General features: G+C 35.0%; 1 protein-coding gene across 2 annotated transcripts in view; it reads left to right on the plus strand.

Annotated features, from left to right (window-relative positions):
* HDAC9 (histone deacetylase 9) overlaps window positions 1–21654 on the plus strand; it is a 955850-nt gene that overhangs the window by 806664 nt on the left and 127532 nt on the right. For both annotated transcript variants that reach the window (XM_042967858.1, XM_042967863.1), the window contains exon 24: window positions 14150–14268. In XM_042967858.1, coding sequence (XP_042823792.1) covers window positions 14150–14268 — 119 coding nt within the window. The remainder of the gene's footprint in view (window positions 1–14149; window positions 14269–21654) is intronic.

The raw sequence follows: 21654 nt of genomic DNA on the forward strand, positions 1-21654 counted from the left end.
TATTCTTTTTATCTTTAAGTGCTTTCCTTGTTTTTTGTTATTTTTCATATTGGCATGTCTTTGTTTTAAAGATAAAATATTTTTCTGAATCTCTGAGATTATTGTTTCTGTTGACTGAACTATCTCTGTTTTCTTCAGGCTTTATTTTAATCTTTTGTTTATGCTACTGGTTCTCCTTATATGTCAGGAAATTTATGTTTTGACATTGATGTTTATGAAAGTAGTAACTAACATCAGATTTTTCCCTGTGGTTGAAAAATGGATCAAATGGGAGCTCTGTGTCAACCCATATGGGATGAGGTGTGTGTTACGCCAAATCCCACTTTGGGATTAGCATTCCAGGAGATGGCTCATGGTCTCTGAATCTCGCTAAATGACAAAAAAAGGAAGACTATATTTTGGGGTAACCGTATCCACACTCTTCGTTTTCTGCAGATACCTCCTTTTCTTAGGAGAATCAACTGAGTATTCTGCCTAGGATTAAACACTGGTTGCTGGCATATAGGAAAGGTAGTTGAGGTGTTGGAAATAGTGCTGGTCCTCTTAACCAACTAACATTTCTTAATCTCTTGTTTTCAGTTTTGCCTCTTTTCCTTCATCATATGTTTCTTTAGTGGGGTTCCATTGAGTGGGAGTGTTTCATGTCTCTTCTGTGGTCCCATAAGAGTGTATTCAGGGTGGTAGCTTGTGTTTATTTGTTTAATTTTTTTCAGTATGCAGTCTCCCTCTTCTAGAAACTTGTTAAAAATCCCTGTTTATTAACAACTGTTCCATCCTCTTTTGTTGTTATCAATTCTTTCTTTCTTTTTTTTTTTTTTTTTTGTATGTTGATGCTTGGTAATATTTTATTTTGAAATACTGTTAGACTTCCAGAAAAGTTGTAAGAATAGCATAGAGTCCCTATATTATCCCCACACTCAGTTTCCCCTAATGTTAAAAATTTACATAACCATAGTATAATTATCAAAATTAAGAAATTAATATTGGTACACTACTATTAGCTAGGCTACTGATTTTATATGGGACTGCATGCAGTTTGTCCACTAATGTCCTTTTCCTATTGCAGGATCCAATCCAGAGCCTTATACTGCATTTAGATGTCTTCTCCAATCTGTAGCAATTCCTTAGTCTTTCCTTATTTTCCTGGCCATGGCTTTTAAGTATACTGGTCACTTTTTCTGTCAAATATTCTTCAATTTAGGTTTGCCTGTTGTTTTCTTCTTATTAGATTTGAAATTATATATATTTTAGCAATAATACTATAGAAATGATCAACCTTTCTCAGTGTGTCACATCAGGGACTATTGGTGTTGATATGTCTTATCATAAGAGATGGTAACCTTGATCACTTTACTGAGATGGTATCTGCAGCGTTCTTTATTTTAAAGTTTCTATTCTTTTCCTTTAGAATATCTTGGGGAAGATACTTTGGAAGATATAATGCAAGCACCATGTTTCTTCTCAAACTTTTGCCCACAAATTTCAGCATCCTTCCATGGCCCTTGTCTGCATCAAATATTTCTGTCTTGTTAAAATGGTGATTTTCTATTTCTCTCAATTCTTCTATACATATTAGATGAATTTTTTCTATAAGGCAGAATGACTTATTCTCTATTTATTCCATTATTTTTAAATCTTTGTGTGATTCACATATACTTATTTGACTCTGGATTATAATCCAATACTCTCATTAGTTGTTTTTTTCCTGAAATTGTCCCAGATTTGGCCATTGGGAGCTCTGTCACATTTGTTCATATGCCCTATTAATATGTCCTTTATCTTTGAGCATTTCATTATTTTCTGTCATCACAAGATGTTACAGAAATACCTGGTATTTTCCCTGACACAGCCCAGGAATCAACCACTTTCCCAAAGATCATTGGAGAATGATATTAGAAAACAAGATCTGGCCACTGTTATTTGCCCCTGGGCTGTCATTGCTTTTAGGAAATACATACTAACCCATGCACGCATACACATATCTAAAGTTATTTCTATGTCTGTTTGCTTGATACGTATTTAAAACCATGAGTTCATATAAACCTGTACTTTCCTTCCATTGGGATATTGGGAAAGTTGAGAGACAAACACATATGCTTTGTTTGCTATCTTTAATCAAAAAACCTAGTTGTTTAGATAAAATTTTAAATGAATGCCTTTGAGGATGTGTTTCATTTAGGAAAAATTATCGCTTTTCCCACTTATATTTTACCCAAATGTGTTTTTTAGTCTTTCAGACGTGATAGATCTTTTGAATTAAAATTCAGTCTATACTGGCATAAACAGAAGAGTACAAACACTTTACATACATTGCTAAAATAATTGCGGCAATAAAGAGATTAGTGGTGTCTTAGTTTCCTCGGTTTATCAGGGAACTGAGCATAAGAGACTTTAAAGAGGAAAATAAAGATACAGTTCAAAATATAGCATATCTTTAAGCCAAAGGAATTTGCAACATAATAGACACTCATTATATACTTCTTAAAATAAATAAATGAACCTTACCAATACCACTGTTAAGCACCCATTACCATTTAGTTCTTCAGTATACAGCATATGTTGTAGCATAGCATCACTTTTACAGTTATACATCACGAATTCATTAAACAAACAATTACCACTCAGATACAATTCTAAGTATGTATTTTTTTCCAATTTTCCATTTTTCTTATTGTTTGGAGTTAATTCAAGTATATAGGATTAGTCCTGAAAGAGCATTTTGAAATTCTGTGTGAAATTGGAAAAGCCATATATTTGTGAATTCAGGAATGATATACATAACAAACATGATATTTGCTTCACATGGAAACTAGTAGGATCTGTATATTTTGAGATTTGTTGATAAATAGATCTAATTCTTTTGGAATTAGGTAAGATGTCTTTGTTAACAAAATGTTCCATTGGAATGAAAACCTATTCCATTCCATACAAATTTCTATTTTGTTCTAAATAAGAGTAATTTGTTTTTACTTTTGGCAAAAATGGACATTTTCAAAAATGTTTTGATGGGGTGAATGGCTTGTGTCTCATTCTTTCTTACTATATGCCTTCATTTGAATGGAGTATATCATCCAGTACCTTCTTGTGAAAATATTTGTGAGAGATATTATTTTTTTTACTTTTTAAAGTAATCTCTTCACCCAACGTGGGGCTCAAAGTCACAACCCCAAAATCAAGAGTCACATATTCCATCAACTGAGACAGCCAGATGCTGTCCACCCCTTATTTTTTACAATTTTTGAGATATTATTTTTTTGTTAACAGTTTGAATATCTGAAACTTTATTTTCTACTCTCAATTTTGATTGGCAATTTGAATGAATAGGATGTTCTAAATTTTAAAAAGATTCCCAAATAGTGATATAACCCACATGGTGACATAGGTTGTTCCTGGCTTTGTTCCCCGTCAAAACAACAACTAACAACTATTCAAGGAAAAGACATCACTGAGGGAGTTCTAGAGCATGGGGATAAGGCTGAAGCAACCCCCTGTACCACAGAGACCAAGGCAAACTACATTAGAAGGGTAAGAGAAGTGGCTACACATTGACCACATTGTTCTTAACTCTGGCTGGCACATCCCCACACAGAGGTCTCCCCTGAGCCTCTGGTTCCTTCAGGGGCAGAAGAGAACCCAGAGGAGACAAGACCACTCCCAGCATTGTAGGTTGCTTTGCAGGAGAGCCTACTCTGATCTCATATCACAAGGATTGTGGGGAAATCTGTGGGGCTCAACCACTGAGAATCTGATTGTGGTGGAGAAGGGGGCGGCGGGAGGGTTTGCAACAATCAGCACATGGATCTTGACCATCCATCTTTATGCCTGCAGTGCCTAAGTAGTAGTCCCAGTCAGTAGTTTTGCTCATCTGAGAACCAAGTCAGGAGTACACTTTGACCAGAGAGCCTGTCAGCCTGCAGATCTACCTGATTCAGATTCTCAAAGGAGGAGTTTTACAGGCCTTAGAGCCTGGTTTTCCAGGGCCAGGCAGTGAGTTGAGTTGCAGCCCCACCCACTTTGGAAAGTGTCTTCTGGTCCCATTGGACCAGCAGGGCTGGAGACAGTTTCTGGAAACTGTGGCCCAGTGGCACTTAACCTAAGAGGTGGGCAAACAGAGCTGATTGCCCCCATAACAAAGCCAGTACTGGGAGTGGACTATTCCTCTACCATGCACAGACAGGAATATTAATGAATTCATAGCCAAGGCTGAGGGTAGCTCCAAGACCTTCCCAAAAAACAGAGCCTATTTGGGAAACTGAAAGTAGTTTGGAGCCACCTTGACCCCTCCCACTGCCACCCAGGAAAGGGAGCTGAGACATAACTTCACCTATTGTAGACAGTGTCTTTCTGTCCTGTCTGACCAGAAGGGCTGAAGACAACTCCTGGAGGCTCTGCAGCTCAGTGGAACTTGAGCCATGAAGTGAGTGGGCAGAGATGATAGTTCGAACAGCAAAGCCAGTGGACCTGTATGGTCGGGGAATTTGGGGTTGCTGATTGGCTTGAACTGAGACAACAAAGAGCTGTATACTTGGCTTTTGAGACAATTATGGGGAACATAATTTGTAGCCCCACTTATTGCTGAATACAGTCTTCAGCCTGTCTGACCAGGGCACCTAACCAGAGTGCATGGATAAATTGCATAGCACATTCAACAGCCCTACATACAGTAGCATTTGAACATGTGGCTCTTGACCATGGCCCTTGGCTTCCCCAACTGCAGAGCAGAACTGGTAGACTCACATGACCTGGGAAAGCTCTGGCCTGATTCTGTCACCAAACCCAGGCCCATCTGCCTGATGCACAGCAGAGTCAATCACTGAAATACCAGGTATGCAGCAAGGAAGGGTTTATTTGAGAGGCAGCCAAATGAGACAGGGAAAAAGCCTTAAATCCAGCTCCCTGAAGGGTGAGAGAACAAGTTTTTTGTAACTATAGGGGTTGAGATTACACACATACTGATTTAGAAAGGCAAGGAAACTTTAAGACTATTCATAAGAAAAGATGGATCATGCTCATTTTAGCAAACATATATGTAACATATATCCCATGTTCACTTTGGGGTGGATACTTAACATCAGAACAAGGCAAAACTCAGCCCTTGACCTTAGGAGGTTATCTTAGGAGAAGGAGAAAGGGCTTTGGGTATGCTCTGAGAGTTAGTATAAAGTGTATGGAGTTTGGGAGTCATTATCTTGGGTAAGGAATGCAGGGCTTTGCTTGTTCATAGGCTGGAACCTTATCAGTTGACCCTGAGTCCAGACTTCTGCAGAGACAGCTAGTAGATTTTTAGTGGGGTCTGAAAAGACACAATAGCTGATTAGGGGGAAACAGTTCTCTGAAAACCAAGCTTGAAATTTTCTGCTAGTTTCAACCTTATTAACCCTCTGGGTCACAGTTTCAATTCAGATCCCCACACAACAAGCTATACAGGCCTTTGTTCTCATCATGCGCACCTACCAGGGCAAGGAAACAAATTCATAGCTTCATCTATTACTGAATATATTACCCAGTCCTGACCATTCTAGTAAGCCTGACTAAAGAATCCAGGCAACTGTGGATCCCATGTTACAGCCTCACTTGGGTAGGGAACCAAGCAGCTGTCTTACTCAGCTGTTTTCAGCCAGTAGCACATGTTTCCATCCCAGTACTCAAAGCTCAAACAATTGCCTTGCTTCCAAAATAAACCATAATAGCAGGTCCCACCTGCTCAAGGACTTTACCAGTTGACACACCCACAGGTGCAAACCCAGCTTACTGGTGAAAAACTGTCTCTGCCAAAGCAAACCTGTAAAGTCTAAAAGAGGGTAATTATTCACATGTGCATATACCAACAAAAGGAATCAAGGCTCACAAAAAATCAAGTAAATAAGATACCACCAAAGGAAACTAATAAAGTTCCAATGACTGTCTCTAAAGAAACGGAGATCTGTGAACCACCAGGGGAATAATTCAGAATAATCCTTTTATAGAAGGTTAGTGAACTACAAGAAAACACAGACAACTTCAAGAAATTAGGGAAGCAATGCATGAACAAAATGAGAAGGTCAACAAGGAAATAGCAACAATCAAAAAAAAAAAAAATCCTAGAATTGAAAAACACAATAAGTAAAGTGAAAAATTCAAAAGTAGTTTCAAAAGTAGACCCCACATTGCAGAAGAAAGAATAAGCAACCTGAAGGACAGGATATTGGAAATTACTCAAGGGAGCAAAAAGAAAAAAAAAAAGAAGAACAATGAAGAAAACTTATAGGAATTATGGGGTATAATGAAAAGAAACAATGTTCACATTATGGGAATTCTAGAAGGAAAAGAGAAAGAGAAGGGGATAAAATGTATATTTAAAACAATAATGGCTGAAAATGTACCAATCCTGGGAAAAGAAATGGACATCCAGATTCATGAGGTCCGAAGGAACCCAAATATATTGAACACAAAATAGGGCTAAACTAAAACATATCATAAGTAAACTGTCAAAAGTAAAAAAGAGTTTTAAGAACAGTAAGAGAAAAGAGAGAAATTATATACAAGAGAATCCCCAGAAGACTGTCAGTGGATTTCTCAACAGAAACTTTTCAGGCCAGAAGACAATATATTCAAAATACTGAAAGAAAATAACTGTCAACCAGGAATTCTATACCTGGTGAAGTTGTCATTCAGAAACAAATGAAGGATAAAGACTTTCCTGAACAAATAGAAGCTGAGGGAATTCATTACTACTAGACCCGCCTTATGAGAAATGCTAAAAGCAATTCTTTGAGTGGAAGTAAAAGGACACTAATTGATAACATAAAAACGTTAAAAGGTAGTATGAACCTCACTGGTAATGGTAAACATATAGTCAAGGTTAGATTCTGAACTATGTTAATAGTGACAGATAACTCACAACTCTAGTTTAAATGTTAAAAAAAAAAAAAGAATATAGTAAAAATACCAAAACTATAATCTGTTATTAGTTACACATTATATGTTTAAAAAAACATATAAATTGTAACAGCAACCTAAAATGTGAGGGGAAAGAGAAATAAAAGTGTTAATTTTATGAATTGTATTGAAGTTAAATTGTTATTAGTTTAAAATAGAGTGTTAGAAGTTTAAGATACTTTATGTACGCTTCTTAGTAAGTACAAGGGAAAATCCTGTTGTAATTACACCAAAGAACACAATAAAGAAGTCAAAACATACTGATACCGAAAGACATGAAGACACAGAAAAAGCAGGATAAGAAACAAGCAACTGTGGATCTACAAAACAACTAGAAAACAACAAAAAAAATGGCAATATTATTTCCTTATCAATAATTACTTTAAACGTGGGAGAAATGTGTGAAGGAGACTACAAGGTACAAACTTACAGTTTTAAAAAAGTCATGGTGATGAAAGTATAGCATAGGGGATATAGTTAATAATACTGTAATATAATTATCGTGGTGAGCATTTCCTAATGTATATAATTGTTGAATCACTATGTTGTACACTTGAAACTAATTTAATATTCTATGTCAACTGTACTTCAATTAAATATTTTTTCATTTTAAAAATTATTACTTTAGGGGTGCCTGTGTGGCTCAGTCAGTCAAGCATACAACTTCGGCTCAGGTCATGATCTCACCATTCGTGGGTTCAAGGCCCGTGTCAGGCTCTGTGCTGACAGCTCAGAACCTAGAGCCTGTTTCAGATTCTGTCTCTCCCTCTCTCTCTCACACTCTGTCTCTAAAAAATAAATAAACATAAAAAGAACTTTTAAAAAATTAAAAAAATAAAAATCATTACTTTAAATGTAATGGATTAAATTATTAGGCATAGAATGGCTGAATGGAAACAAAAAAAAAAAAGATCCAACAATATACTGCCTACAAGAGACACTTTAGCTATAAAGATGTACACAGACTGAGAGTGAAATAACAGAAAAAGATATTTCAAGCAAATAGTAACCATAAAAAAACAAAAGTAGTGGTACTTACATCAGACAAAATAGACTTTAAACTGAAAATGGTAAAAAGAGACAAGATAACTATGTAATGATAAAGGGGTCACTACATCAAGACGATAAAACACGTATAAATACTTATGCGTTGGATTACCTAAATATGTAAAGCAAAAACTAGCAGAGCTAAAAGGAGAAATAAATGGTAATTTGATAATAGTTGAGGACTTCAGTACTCCACTTTAAACAATAGATCAATCATCTAGACAGAGAATCAATAAGAGCAAACTTGAATAATGCTATAGACCAAATGGATATAATAGACAAATACAGAACATTCTATCAATGACAGCAAAATACATTCTTCTCAAGCACACATGGAACATTTTCTAGGATAGACCATATGTTAGACCACATATAAGCCTTAGTAATTAAAGAATATTGAAATCATACCAAGTATCTTTTCTGACCACAATGGCATGAAACTAGAAATCATTAACAAGAAGAAGCTTGGAAAATTCATGAACACATGGAAATTAAACAGCACTGTCCTGAACAACCAGTGGATCAAAGAAGAAATCAATGGGGGAAATAAAAAGGCTTATTCAGACAAATGAAAATGGGAACATAACATACCAGGCTTTGTGCGATGCAGCAGAAGCAGTTCTAAGAGGGAAATTTATAGAAATAAACACCTATATTAGCAAGCAAGAAAGATACCAAATAAACAACCTAACGCTAAGGAACTAGAAAAAGAACAAACTGAGCATGAAGTTAGAAAAAGGAAAGAAATAATAGAGATTGGAGAATAAATAAAAGAGAAAACAGAAAAAGTAAGATTAACCAAAGTAAGAATTGCTTCTTTGAAAAGATAAAAAAAAAAAAAAAAAAAAAAAAAAAAAAAGACTTAGCTAGACCAACCAAGGAAAAAAGATAAAATACCCAAATCAACAAAATTATAAAGTCAAAAGGAGACATTAAAACTGACATCACCAAAATTCAAAGGATGATAAGAAGCTATTGTGAATAACTATATGCTAACAAACTAAATAACCAGAAGACATGAGAAATTTTCTAGAAGCATGCAGCTTACCAAGACTGTTCAGGAAGAAAGAGAAAATCTGAATAGATCGATTACTAGTAAGGAGATGAAATCAGTAACCAGAATCTCCCAACACAGAGAAGCCCAGGATCAGATAGCTTCACTGGTAAATTCTAGCTGGTGAAATTAACACAGATCTTTCTCAGACTCTTCCAAAAATTCCTTTTACAAGACTAAGCATTATCCAGAAAAAACAGAAAAGCACACTTAAACAAATACTACAGGTAATATCCCTGATTACTATTGATGCAAAATGTTCAATGAAATACTACCAAACTGAATTCAGCAAAACATGAAAAAGGATCATTCACCATGATCAAGTGGGATTTATACCTAGAAAACAGGGATGGTTCAACACAGATAAATCAATCACGATGTGATACATCACATTAACAGAATGAAAGAAAAGAACCATATGATTATATCAATAAATACAGAAAAAGCATTTATCAAAATTCAACATTGATTCATGATAAAAACTGAAAATTTCAGGCAAAGAAGGAACATATATCAATACAGTGAAGTCCGTGTATGACAAGCCCTCACTCAGGTAACATTGTTGAAATGTTGCAAGCTTTTCCTCTAACATCAGGAACAAAACAAGAGTGCCTACTTTCATCACTCCTATTCAAGATAGTACTAGAAGTTCTAGCTGGAACAATCAAGCAAAAAAGAAAAAAAAGTATCGGAATTGTAAAGGAAGAAGTAAAATTGTCTCTCTTTGCAGATGACATGATTTTATATATAGAAAATCTGAAAGACAACCAAAAACTGTTAGATCTAATCAGTGAATTCAGTAACGTTGCAGGATAGAAAATTAACGTACAAAAATCACTAGCATTCTCTACACTAACAGTGAATTTTCTGAAAAAGAAATCAATCCCATTTACAATAGTATCAAAAATAATAATATATATACATTCAATGTAATCTCTATCAAGATTCAATGGCATTTTTACAAAGGTAGAAGAAACACTCCTAAAATTGATATAGAACCACAAAAGACCCCAAGTAGTCAAAGGAATCGAGCAAGAACAAAGCAGGAAGCATCACATTTCCTGATTTCAAGCTGTATTATAAAGCAAATTTATCAAAATAGTATGGTACTGGCACAAAAACAGAAAAATAGAACAATGGGACAGAATGCAGAACCCAGAAATAAATTCAAGCATTTACAGTCAACTAAAATTTGAGAAAGGAGCCAAGAATACTCAGTGAAAAAAAGGCAGTCTCTTCCATAAGTGGTACTGTGATAAGTGGATATTCACACATAAAAGAATATATCACACATAAAAGAATGCATCACACATAAAAGAATATCTTATACCAGTCACAAAAATTAACTTGAAATGGATCAAAGACTTAAATGTAAGTCCTGAAACCATGAAACCCCTAGAGGAAAAACAGGAATAAGCCTTCTTAACATGAGCCCTGGTAACAGTTACTTGGATATGACACCTAAAGCACAAGCAACAAAATAAAAAGTAAATAAGTATGAGTACATCAAGCTTAAAAGCCTCTGCACAGTAAAAGAACCATCAACAAAATTAAAAAACAGCCTATGGAATGGGAAAAAATATTTGTAAGTCATATGTCTGATAAGGGGTTAATATCCAAAATATATAAAGAACTCATACAACTCAAAAGCAAAAATACAAACAACCCAATTTTTGAAAATGGTCCCAAAGGACCTGAATAGACATTTTCTGAAAAAAATATGCAAAATGCCAACAGGTACATGAAATAATGCTCAATATCACTAATCACTAGGGAAATGCAAATTAATACCCCATTGAGATATAACCTCAGGTCTGTTAGATGGCCAGCATGAAAAAGACAAGAGATAACAAACGCTGGCTTTGGTGTGGAGAAAATGGAAACCTTATGCACTGTTGGTGGAATTGTATATTGGTGCAGCCACAATGGAAAACAGTATGGAGAATCCTCAAAAATTAAATATAGAACTACCGTATGATCTGCTTCCACTTCTGAGAATATATCCTAAGAAGATGAAAACACTAACTCAAAAAGAATGTGCACCCTCATTTTCAGAGCAGCATTGTTTATAATAGCCAACATATAGAAACTACCAAGCTTATGGAAGAATGGATAAAGAAATTATGGTATGTATATGGAATGGAATATTATTCAGCCATAAAAAGAGGAAATCCTACCATTTACAACAACATGGATGGAACTTGAAGGTGTTATGCTAAATGAGTGATGTAAGTCAGAGAAAGACAAATACTTTATGATCTCACTTATATGTGGAATCTAAAAAACAAAAAAAAACAAGACAAACTCAGGAAAAGAGATCAGACTTGTGGTTATCAGAGGCAGAGTGTGGGGTCAAAGGTATAAAATTCTAGTTAGAAGATAAGTAGGAGGGATGTAATGTACAACATGATGACTGTAGCTAACACTGCTGTATGATATACTGGAAAGAATTATGAAAGCTAATCCTGAGTTCTTATCATGAGGAGAATACTTCTTTCTTCTCCTTTTTATTTTATCTAGTTGAGAAGGATGTTGACCGAACATGTAGAGTTAATCATTTCAAAATACAGATAAGTCAAACCATTATGCTGGACACCTTAAACTAATACAGTTTTCTATGTCACTTACTTCTCAATAAGACAAAAAAAAAAAAGGAAAAAAAATCTCTTAGACTGTTCTTTGTATGTTGACTTCCTAAATGGGTTCTTTAAGTGTGTGATCTGACATTGTCAATTTTTCGTGTCTCTATTTTGGTTATTCTTTATGAGAGAACCTAGCAACTTTATCTTTTAAATAGTCTATTATATGTTTTGTTTGCTTTTTCTTCTTTTAGTAGCACTCACTTTTCATTTACTAGATGTACTGTTTTATGTCTTTGAGGATAATCCTAATTTTTGCAATTATAGTGTCTTCCCTGAATTTTCTCTGGTTTTCTGAGTTCTCTTTCTTTTGTTTGTTTGCATGTTAGTTTTGTTGTCTTTTATTCTGGAAATTTTCTTCAAACAATCCTTCATATTTGAGAAAAGGACACTGAAAAGATAAGTGGGAGCACTGTATGTTGAGTGGGATTTTTGAGTAGGACATTCGCTATGGGAAGACTGAGGAAAAAACCTGATTGTTGGTCTGAGTGACTCTCAAGTGTCAGTTTCTCTAGGTATTTTCTCTTTGGTCAGTTTGTTTCTCTAGGAAAAGAGAAAAGTCTTTCTTTTTGTAGCTTCCACTGCAGAACTTACACTTATGTTTTAATTTTCCTCTCTGTAGATTGTATCCATGTCTGTCATATATTCAAATTATATTGGCAATCCTTGTCTCCTTTACCGTATTTGTCCTTCAAAAATATATACATATATATTTAATGTCCATATGTAGAGAGAAGCCCTTATGGAGAAGATAGTGAGCTGTGCCTTGAAGGATGTTTACCCTTCAGTCAATCTTAACAACTGTAGATTCATGAGGGGGAAAACAAGAGGAGGGGGAGAAACTTTTCCCAGAGAGGGAAAGGAGATGGAAAATTGGTTACTATGATGCATGTGATTGGATGACAACTTTGTTTAATCATCTACCCCCATATTTTCCTAGGAGTACTGCTTGTTTGCCAAAGGAGTACATAGGATTAATCATACTCAGTTCCTTGATATAACACTCTTGATTCTTTGAGACCATTTATTCCAATATCCCAAATACATGTATCACATGGTATTTCATTCATATGAAAGTAGTGAATTGGTAATGTGTAACAATTTATGAAAATTATAATGTAAGTGTTGGCATTATTGGGAAGGAAAAGGATTGAAGGTATCACTCCTGATAATGTAGCTTTATTAGAGATTCTTAATGGTATTGAAGAATAAAATAATGAAACTGTACATCATAAACAAAATTAGGTTTTCACTTAGTTTCACTGGTGGCCTAACTCAGATGTGAGTGGCTTTCCAATTGTTAGAAAGACTACCTGTGAAAGTCACTTACATGCACACTTATGAGTTTGAAGTATTAAACTTTCATACTTTTATAATAGTAGTGGAATTATGAAAAACATTTTATTCATTTATATCTCTAGGTAAATTTCAAATAATTATCTTTTATAACTTCAACAACTTCTTATTTAAAATTTTAAGTGTAGAACTAATATGTGGTCACTGTAAAACTAGAGATTGGCAAACAAAAAAATTAAAAGAATTCAATTTTGTCACTACTTAAGGTTAACAATTTTAATATTTAGTACAGTTATTTCTATCTACTAAACACACAGTAGAGACCTTACCAATTTTTAAATTTGCTATTGTGGGCAGTTTCCCCATATTATTAAATAGTCTTTAAAAAATTGAATTTTAATAATGGAACATCAGTCTTGAATCCTACATTATTTTTTTTTCTATTTTATGAATCCCAGTAGCATCTATTGATCATTTTCTATCAAATCCAGCACTGAGGAAAAAGGGTTTAGGGTGTCCTGAGAAGGCTAAAGAGGTAAATGCTGAAGTGTCTGAGTAGGACCAGCAGGGGTTGCTGTCATGGATGAGGCTGCCACATTCCTGGTGTCTCTGACCTTAGACTCACTTAACATTATAGTCTGGATTCTATTAAAGGAATTTTGTGTTTTTCCTTTGCAGGAGTTACCCCCTACCATGACAAATATTTAAAAATGGTTTTTTTAAGTTGGAAAAGCAACTTTTTCTCAAAAGAAATTTATAGTTCAAATTTACACCAAGTTCTCACTAACTGGAGCAAGCCAGGTTTTCACTAAAGCTTCGACTTTCCTCTGTAAAACATTAGTCACTCCCTTGGAAGAAGCACTTTTTTTTATAGGCAGTGGGATAAAGCAGCCACAGATGTGCATGTAATATGATGGGCTTTAGAATGTACCTGTAAAGCTTTTTTTTTTTTTTTTTTTTTTTTTTAATTTAGAGGAAAAAAGATGAAAGAAAAAGACTGAATTGGGATGCTAAAATAACAGTGATTCACTATTAAGGAAATGATAACTTTTTGATCTCTTCAAATGGTGTTTTCTTTTCCCCTTCTCTTTTATTCTTGGGAAGTTCTTGAGGTTGTGCCAAGTCGTTTTCATTGCACAATTTTTAAAGGTATTCACCATTCCCATGTGTAACTGGTTGCCTTTTTACTGTGTAGGACTGTAGTGACGCCTGTGGCCAAAGAGTTTGATCCAGACATGGTCCTAGTTTCCGCTGGATTTGATGCATTAGAGGGCCATGCCCCTCCTCTGGGGGGGTACAAGGTGACAGCAAAATGTGAGTATTATCTTTTAGGAATTTATGAAATGTTAAGACATAATAGGTCTTTAAAATGGACAGCACCTTTTACTTGTGTCTAGTATGCTTAGGTAAGACTTTTAAAAATAATTTAGATCATGTTTACTGTTCTGTCAGATTCATCTCTCTGTAGATGTTTGCCTTTAAGACAAACAAAGTTAAATAGTTTTCTTTGTTAGACTTGATGAGGCATTTCAGAACCTTTATGTTTTCCCAGAGTCCCGTTTTGCTACTTAAAGGCAGAAGTGATAGGACTTCTGTTTAAAATACATTAAAAGACTTGAAAGGTCATGAGTCTAGAAAAGCTACTGGGCTTTTTGCAAAGAGAATGGAAGTCAACTGTTTTTATTCCATTGTACATGTGGTAAAAATTCGTGTTTCCTGATAATGCTATCTATGGTCTTGTGGGTTTGAATGCAAAAGGTATAGTTCCCCTTACTCAGCAGCTCTCTACAAGTGTATAGACAATGCTCAGGATCTCTACTGGTCTTCTTTTGTGTTGCACAGATTCACTTTTTGGCTGTGTTCCTTAGCATTTGCCATGTGTTCTACTACACACCAAATGAATAAATGAATTTTGTGTTAAACATTCATTTACATAATGTGACCTAATGGAATCTGGCTAGAAAGAGGCTTTCTTCAAGAACAATCCCCATGCTCTCTGAATGTGAAAATAAGGCATACATATAGTCCACACACACAAATGTATGCTGGCACTCTGGATATGTATAAAAAAAGAAGGAAAAAAAAGCAGAATTACACAAAGAATCGGATTGACTATTGTGTATTTTAATGGGGGTTGAAAACAAATAAAAGCAACCTAAGTAGTTTTTAAGTGTGAGAGATGAGTTTAGAGCAAGTGTGTTTTATTAATTTAAAAAGAACCAAAGAACCAGCACCATGCCAATCTTTGTTTTTAGTTGGCTTCTCATGTGAGAGAGTTTTCTGCACTCTAATTGTTCCAGTAACATTGTTAGGTAGTAGCTATATTTAACATCTATTATTTACCCAGGGTTTTTGGTGCCTTGTTGTCTATTGAAAACATATTGAAAGAGGCAACTCCACAAACACAAACAAAGTGTAAGAATTCACAAGTTTGGTAAAATAGAATAGAGAGGTGTTTGGTTTTATCAGATGTCTTTATGATCCCTTTTCTTTCTTCATGAAATTCCACTGAAGTGTATCCTTCCACTGCAGATAGACCTCTTTAGCATCAAGACTGCTGAAGAGTTTAGTCTAAAAAAAAAAAAAACAGAGCTATACCCCAAGTTGAGATAAACCCAAACAATGGAAAACACATGGAGCAAAGACACAAATCTAGAAAAGGTGTTCCTTGCTATTAAATCCAAAAATCTCCCTTCAGAAGGAGGAATGTTTGTATTTGGGTCTTTCTTCCTGCCAAGGAGGCAAGTTGTAATGAGTCCATTTCTCGGCACTAGCTGCAAGGAACTAATCTTTTTGTTTTCTCTTTTGTTCATTTTTTTGCCAAGTGAAGTTCAAATATCAAATATCATCTTGGAAGGTATAATAGAAAGTAGTAGTAGTGTCATTTATTTTAGGCATAGATATAAGAAACATGGTTTCTACTTATTTTAGCTTCAGTGTAATGCACCAGGACCTTTATTATGTTGTGTTTCTTTATCCATTTTGGGGGAAGCTCTTCATTGCTTTCTGTGCCAGGACAACTTTGTCTATAATCTCTCCAGCCTTTTAACCCTCTTTATCTGTTTTCCCTTCTTGTATCTTTTCTACTCAACATACCATATGTTTCCTTACAAGGTGACTTGTTTCCTAAGAAACATATACAGACATAAATTTTAACTGATTTATAATTGGCCCTCTCTTGAGTACATACAGTTTAATAAGGAAAAGATAGACAATGAGGAAAGGATATGCTAGAACTCAGAGATTGTAGTGGAACCTATCTAAAACATTCACATATTTCATAGGTGAGAAAACTATTTTACCATCTGAAATAATTGGGGTTAAAATCAAAGTGCTTACTCTGAATTTGTAGTTAGATAATATTGCATGAGGCTTTCACTGGATTTTTTCCACTAAAGAGGACAGTGTTTCATAAAATGCTTGAGAATAGAGTACTTGGATGCATACTGCAGAGGCCATTTTGGTGCCCTAGACCCTTAATTCCACAAGCACAGTCTGTGATAGACACTGACTAGTCCCCAGATACTTAAATGAAAAACCACAGAGCATCACATCTGGGCAACTGTTTGTATGTGTCATCTCATACAGGCTTGAGTATGCCAGCTATATTTTCTAGAGATGCTGCCATAATTAGGTAGAGGTTAGGATTACCAGACAGCTGTATAGTTATTCCCCAAATAGCTCACCCCTGAGTCTCTTTGTTCTTTCTCTAACCACCTGGCAGATGCATTTATGTTGTTTTGATTTGAAAGTTCTCCACAGGTGATCAATATAGGTCCTTCATTGTCCTATGCCAGAAGTCATCCTCCATATGAGAGGAGTCCCTAAATGAGGCTAGAAATAGGCTAAAGCCTATAGTAAAAAGTAGGTAGAAATTACAGAAACAAATCCATCTCCTAATGTTTTCCACCTAAAGTCACCTCTGCCCCAAGTAGAATATCCAAGGATTTTAGAGAATGGTTTGGAAGATATTATTGTGTCAGAAATGCTAAAATTTTACTGTCACAGCACATTGAATAATCTTTTAAAATAGTTTTGTTTAATATCCCTGAACGTAAAAAGGTAAATTAAGTCAAAACAACTAGTGTTTTCATCTGTATTTGGATATCTAGTTAGCTGTCTGATTTTTTTAAAAAAGAATTGGTTGATACTATGACAAAAATTTCAGTTCAAACATAAAGGTGATTTAAATTAAAGCTGATTCTTGGCTAGTACTATTTTTCTTCCTTCTTTTCTCCTCTCATTTCTTTACATATTAAATGTTCTCTATAACAAAATATTCATATTTGTGCTAAAGTTTTAAATTGTCTGTATTAGCTATTTAAAGTCTATGCTATTGTTTCAATTAACCACCAGAATTAAGGCCTACATTGAAAAGAACAAGTATCTTTGTATCCTACCATAAATATTACATCAAATTTTATCATGAAGTTCTAAGTGTATCTTTTTAAAATACTCTCATACAGGAGCTCTTGGGTGGCTCAGTCGGTTAAACTCTTAATATTGACTCAGGTCATGATCTCAAGGTTCATGAGGTGGAGCCCTGTATTGGGCTCCGTACTGACAGTGTGGAGACTGCTTGGGATTGTCTCTCTCCCTGTCTCTGCCCCACCTGTGCTCACTCTTTCTCTCTCGCGCTCTCTCAAAATAAATAAATAAACATTAAAAATTATTTAAAATACTATCATTCAGACCTAATACCTTTAGGTTACAGTTTAAGAAGGTTGGCATGACAATTAAGTGTCATGTTCCAACAATAAAATTAATTCACTAGATTGCAACACACCCTGGCTTTGTGATTTGTCAACATTAAAAAGAATAGTTTCTTCAGTTCAGATTAATTTACAACAAAATATATTTTTTATTTCTTTTCAACATGTTTATATATTCTCTGTTTTCATTGCCTTCGCATAGTGAACTATGTGTAAATTTCTTTCATTGTGTGAATAACAATTTTTCCTTTCTTTGGAATAATTCAGAAGTCATTGTGGGGGCACCTGGGTGGCTCAGTTGGTTAAGTGTCCAACTTTGGCTCAGGTCATAATCACATGGTTCATGACTTCAAGCCCCACGTTGGATTCTATACTGACAGCTCGGATCCTGGAGCTTGCTTTCTCTCCCTCTGTCTCTGCCCCTCCCCTGCTCACACTCTGTCTCTCTCAAAAATAAACATTAAAGAAAAATTTTAAAAAGTCATTTTGAGATGATAGCCATGTCTGATAAAAAAAAAATATATGTTCCTTTTACAAACAGAGCATTTTTATAGTTCTTTAGATAGTAACTATTTGCCTCAGCAAATAAATAAATGCTATTTTGACATGTAAAGAACATCTATTAGTTGGCGGGGGGCGAGGGTGGAGATCAAATAACATATCTTAGTCTTGAATTATCATCTTCTTTTTGATACAGTGTTTTATCCTTTTTCGTGATCCTCTTACTCCTTTTATCCCACTGTGAATGTCTGCCTGGCAGGGAGAGAGCACTGTGGTGAAGCAGATACCTGTATAAATGAATTCATACTTAGCTTTGAGTTTTACCTGAGGAAGTATAAAAAATCCTTGATTAGCCAATCCTTCAAAAATAAGTCTCTAAGAAGTTGTGTGTTAAACCAGTCAACAAATAAGTGACAAGAAATAAACTTGTTAAGTATACGAGGCTATGTCAGTCTACTTCATCAGCTTATGATGGATGTATGTGCTTCATACCCCTGTGTCTACAGAATGTATGGTTCAAAATGTCCTGTCCACACATTTTATTTGTCCACAGAATCGAAAGCAGACTGAGCCAGAACAAAATATATTTTAGTGAATGTGAATTTTTTTCTTGTTCTCTTACCGATGATTCTACCCCTATCTTAACATGTCCATGGCTCTTCTCTGTCTCTAATTTTCTCCCCATTATCAAAACCTAGAAATAACTTGATCCCATTCACTTGCATGTTTTATTTACTACTTGATTATATATTTTTTAATTAAATTTATTTTTTACATTTTGTTTATTTTTGAGAGAGAGAGAGAGACAGAGCACAAGTGGGGGAGAGGCAGAGAGAGAGGGAGACACAGAATCCCAAGCAGGCTCTAGGCTCTGAGCTGTCAGCACAGAGCCCGATGCGGGGCTTGAACTCACAGACTGCGAGATCATGACCTGAGCTGAAGTCAGACACCCAACCAACTGAGCCACTCAGGCACCCCTGATTATGTATTTTTTTTAATGAGAGGGTATTTCAGCTAATGTGATAGTTCTGTTTGGCAGTTGCATCTTTTATTATTATCTGTAATTGTGGAATCAATCCTTTATATTCTTATGGTGGAATTTCAGTCTGTAGCAAACAGGCATAGAGAAAAGGAGTGTCTGAAAGACACTAACCAAATGCCATTTCATGAAAGATGAACCTTAAGCCTGAACTGCTTCAGTTCATTTATATTAGGGTGGAAACTGAGGGAATATTATGCATAACTAATTACTCAAAAGCATCCTCCCATCCAGCTACCATCAGATTAACCTCTGTTACACATTTCTGTGCTATTTCCCCGGAAGCTGGACCAGTGCCTGGCACATTTTCTAAATAATTTCCTTTTTTTTTTTTTTTTTATGAGTAAAGCTAAATGAACTCATGATCTTTTAAGCAAGTCAGATGCTTTCTTCCAGTATATTTGATGCTACTTGAATTAGGATTTCATGGGGGTTTTTTGTTTGTTTGTTTTTTTGTTTTGCTGTTTTTTTGTTTGTAATTGCTGTCCCCCTGTCACTGCCACTTCTTTCCAAGGCTTAGACGACATATTCATATTTCTTACAGTATTTTAACTAACACAAACCTGTGTTTCTGACAATGGTCACTTGTTCAACATTTCCCTTTAATAGAAATTGTGTTGAAAATAGTATAAATATTAATGGGGGAACTCACAGTTTCCTTGTAGCAGTAGGCCTTGCACAAAAGCACTGAGTTCCAGCTGTTAATACCTACTAGAATCTAGATGGTTAAGATAACTCATTTCATCTCTGTTCAAAAAAGCAGGACAGTGGAAGAGTGAATTCTTCAAATAGCAAACCAGAAGTAAAGATGAAAAATTAAAGGAAAGTACAGAAGAGCTCATTCTGGTGTCAGAAGATCTATGTTCAAATCTCCACTTTGTCTCTCACTAATTTTGTAATCAAATTAGTTTCCTTTTATTTATTTTGAGAGAGAGGGAGGGAAAGAGAGAGAATCTCAGGGAGCAATGCAAGGCTTGAACTCACAAACCATGACATCATGACTTGAGCCCAAAACAAGAGTCAGATGCTTAACATACTGAGCCACTCAGATGCCTCTCAAATTAGTTTCCTAATCAGAAGCAAATATGGGAGAGTTAGAGAGACAATACTTATACCTACAGCATAAGGAATAAATTATTAAGTATTATGAGTTAATAGTTATGAGTTAATAGTTTTGAATTTTCTTGTTGATATCATTTCAACAAATATAAACATTCACCAAAAGTCTGGGTAGTTAGATGATGTAATTGAACACAAAATATACAACCCAAATGTTGTAGCTTGAACAATATTTGAGACTCTTACTTGAACAAAATGGAAAGAGAATAGCCAGAAGTCCTAGGAAACTGTGCAAGATTCTAGGTAAATAGTAGTGTATGGTCCATTCATTTGAAAGTCAGGTTGGTAAGAGAAGTGCCTACATCTCATTTCCATATCCATATGCATTCCTTTTTTGTAATAAATCTGGGGGTAATCGAATAAATGGCAATGCTTTTAAAAGAAAATAATGCATTATTATTTTGTGATGAGGATAACTTAGGCTATACCTGCCTAAAAGCTGGAAGTTTGTTTTGGTGTATTGAGGTGTACTTGGATTGTGACATTATTAATATACTGATCCAGAGTGAGTTATCCAGTGATGCATTTTTAGCAATTAAACTATCTGAAATACAGTTGAAAATCAGAAAATAAATAGCACTTCTGAAATGCAAAAATAGATGTAGAAAGCACATTTATAAAGGTATAGACCCACCTTCTTGTCCTTGCTAAGATTCTGCTTAACTTCTTACATATATAACTAGGGTACCTGATTGTCTATCTGATTTTACATCCTGCAGCAGATTTAAGGAGCCATTTGGAAGCAGAGGTAGATGAATGGATGACAGGTATATTTCTGTCTCTGAAGTTCTTAAATTTGGGTCCACAGACCTCCTAGGAGTCCATGGATAGAATTAATGGGGCTTATGAGCTTGAATAAAAAAAATTACATTATTATTTTTTAGTAAAACAGTTACTTGCCCCTTATTAGCTGTATGAATTTAGGAAGGTATTTGTTTTCATTATAAATGTAGGCAACAAACCATAACAATATGAGTAAAGCAGATGACTTTATCACCAATAGAAATGATAGCTATTTTCATATCACTTTATTGCTGTGTAGGTATTTCCAATAGTTACTCTCATCATTACTTGGAAGTGATGGTATATATCATACCTGCTGCTCAATTGTTATTTGATGCACTAATATAGAATTGTATGTATTATGCCATGACTTTCCCCCATATTTTGGTAGTTATTTTCAGTATAATAATTGCCTTTGGTATCTGTGTACTTTATTTTATGCATTTAAAAACATTCTGAGAAGGGATCCATAGGCTTCACTTCAAATACACACATACCTGTATGCATGTACACATGCACACACATGCACACACACACACATAATCT

The sequence above is a fragment of the Panthera tigris genome, chromosome A2 (genome assembly GCF_018350195.1).
Source record: "Panthera tigris isolate Pti1 chromosome A2, P.tigris_Pti1_mat1.1, whole genome shotgun sequence".
Lineage (NCBI taxonomy): Eukaryota > Metazoa > Chordata > Mammalia > Carnivora > Felidae > Panthera > Panthera tigris.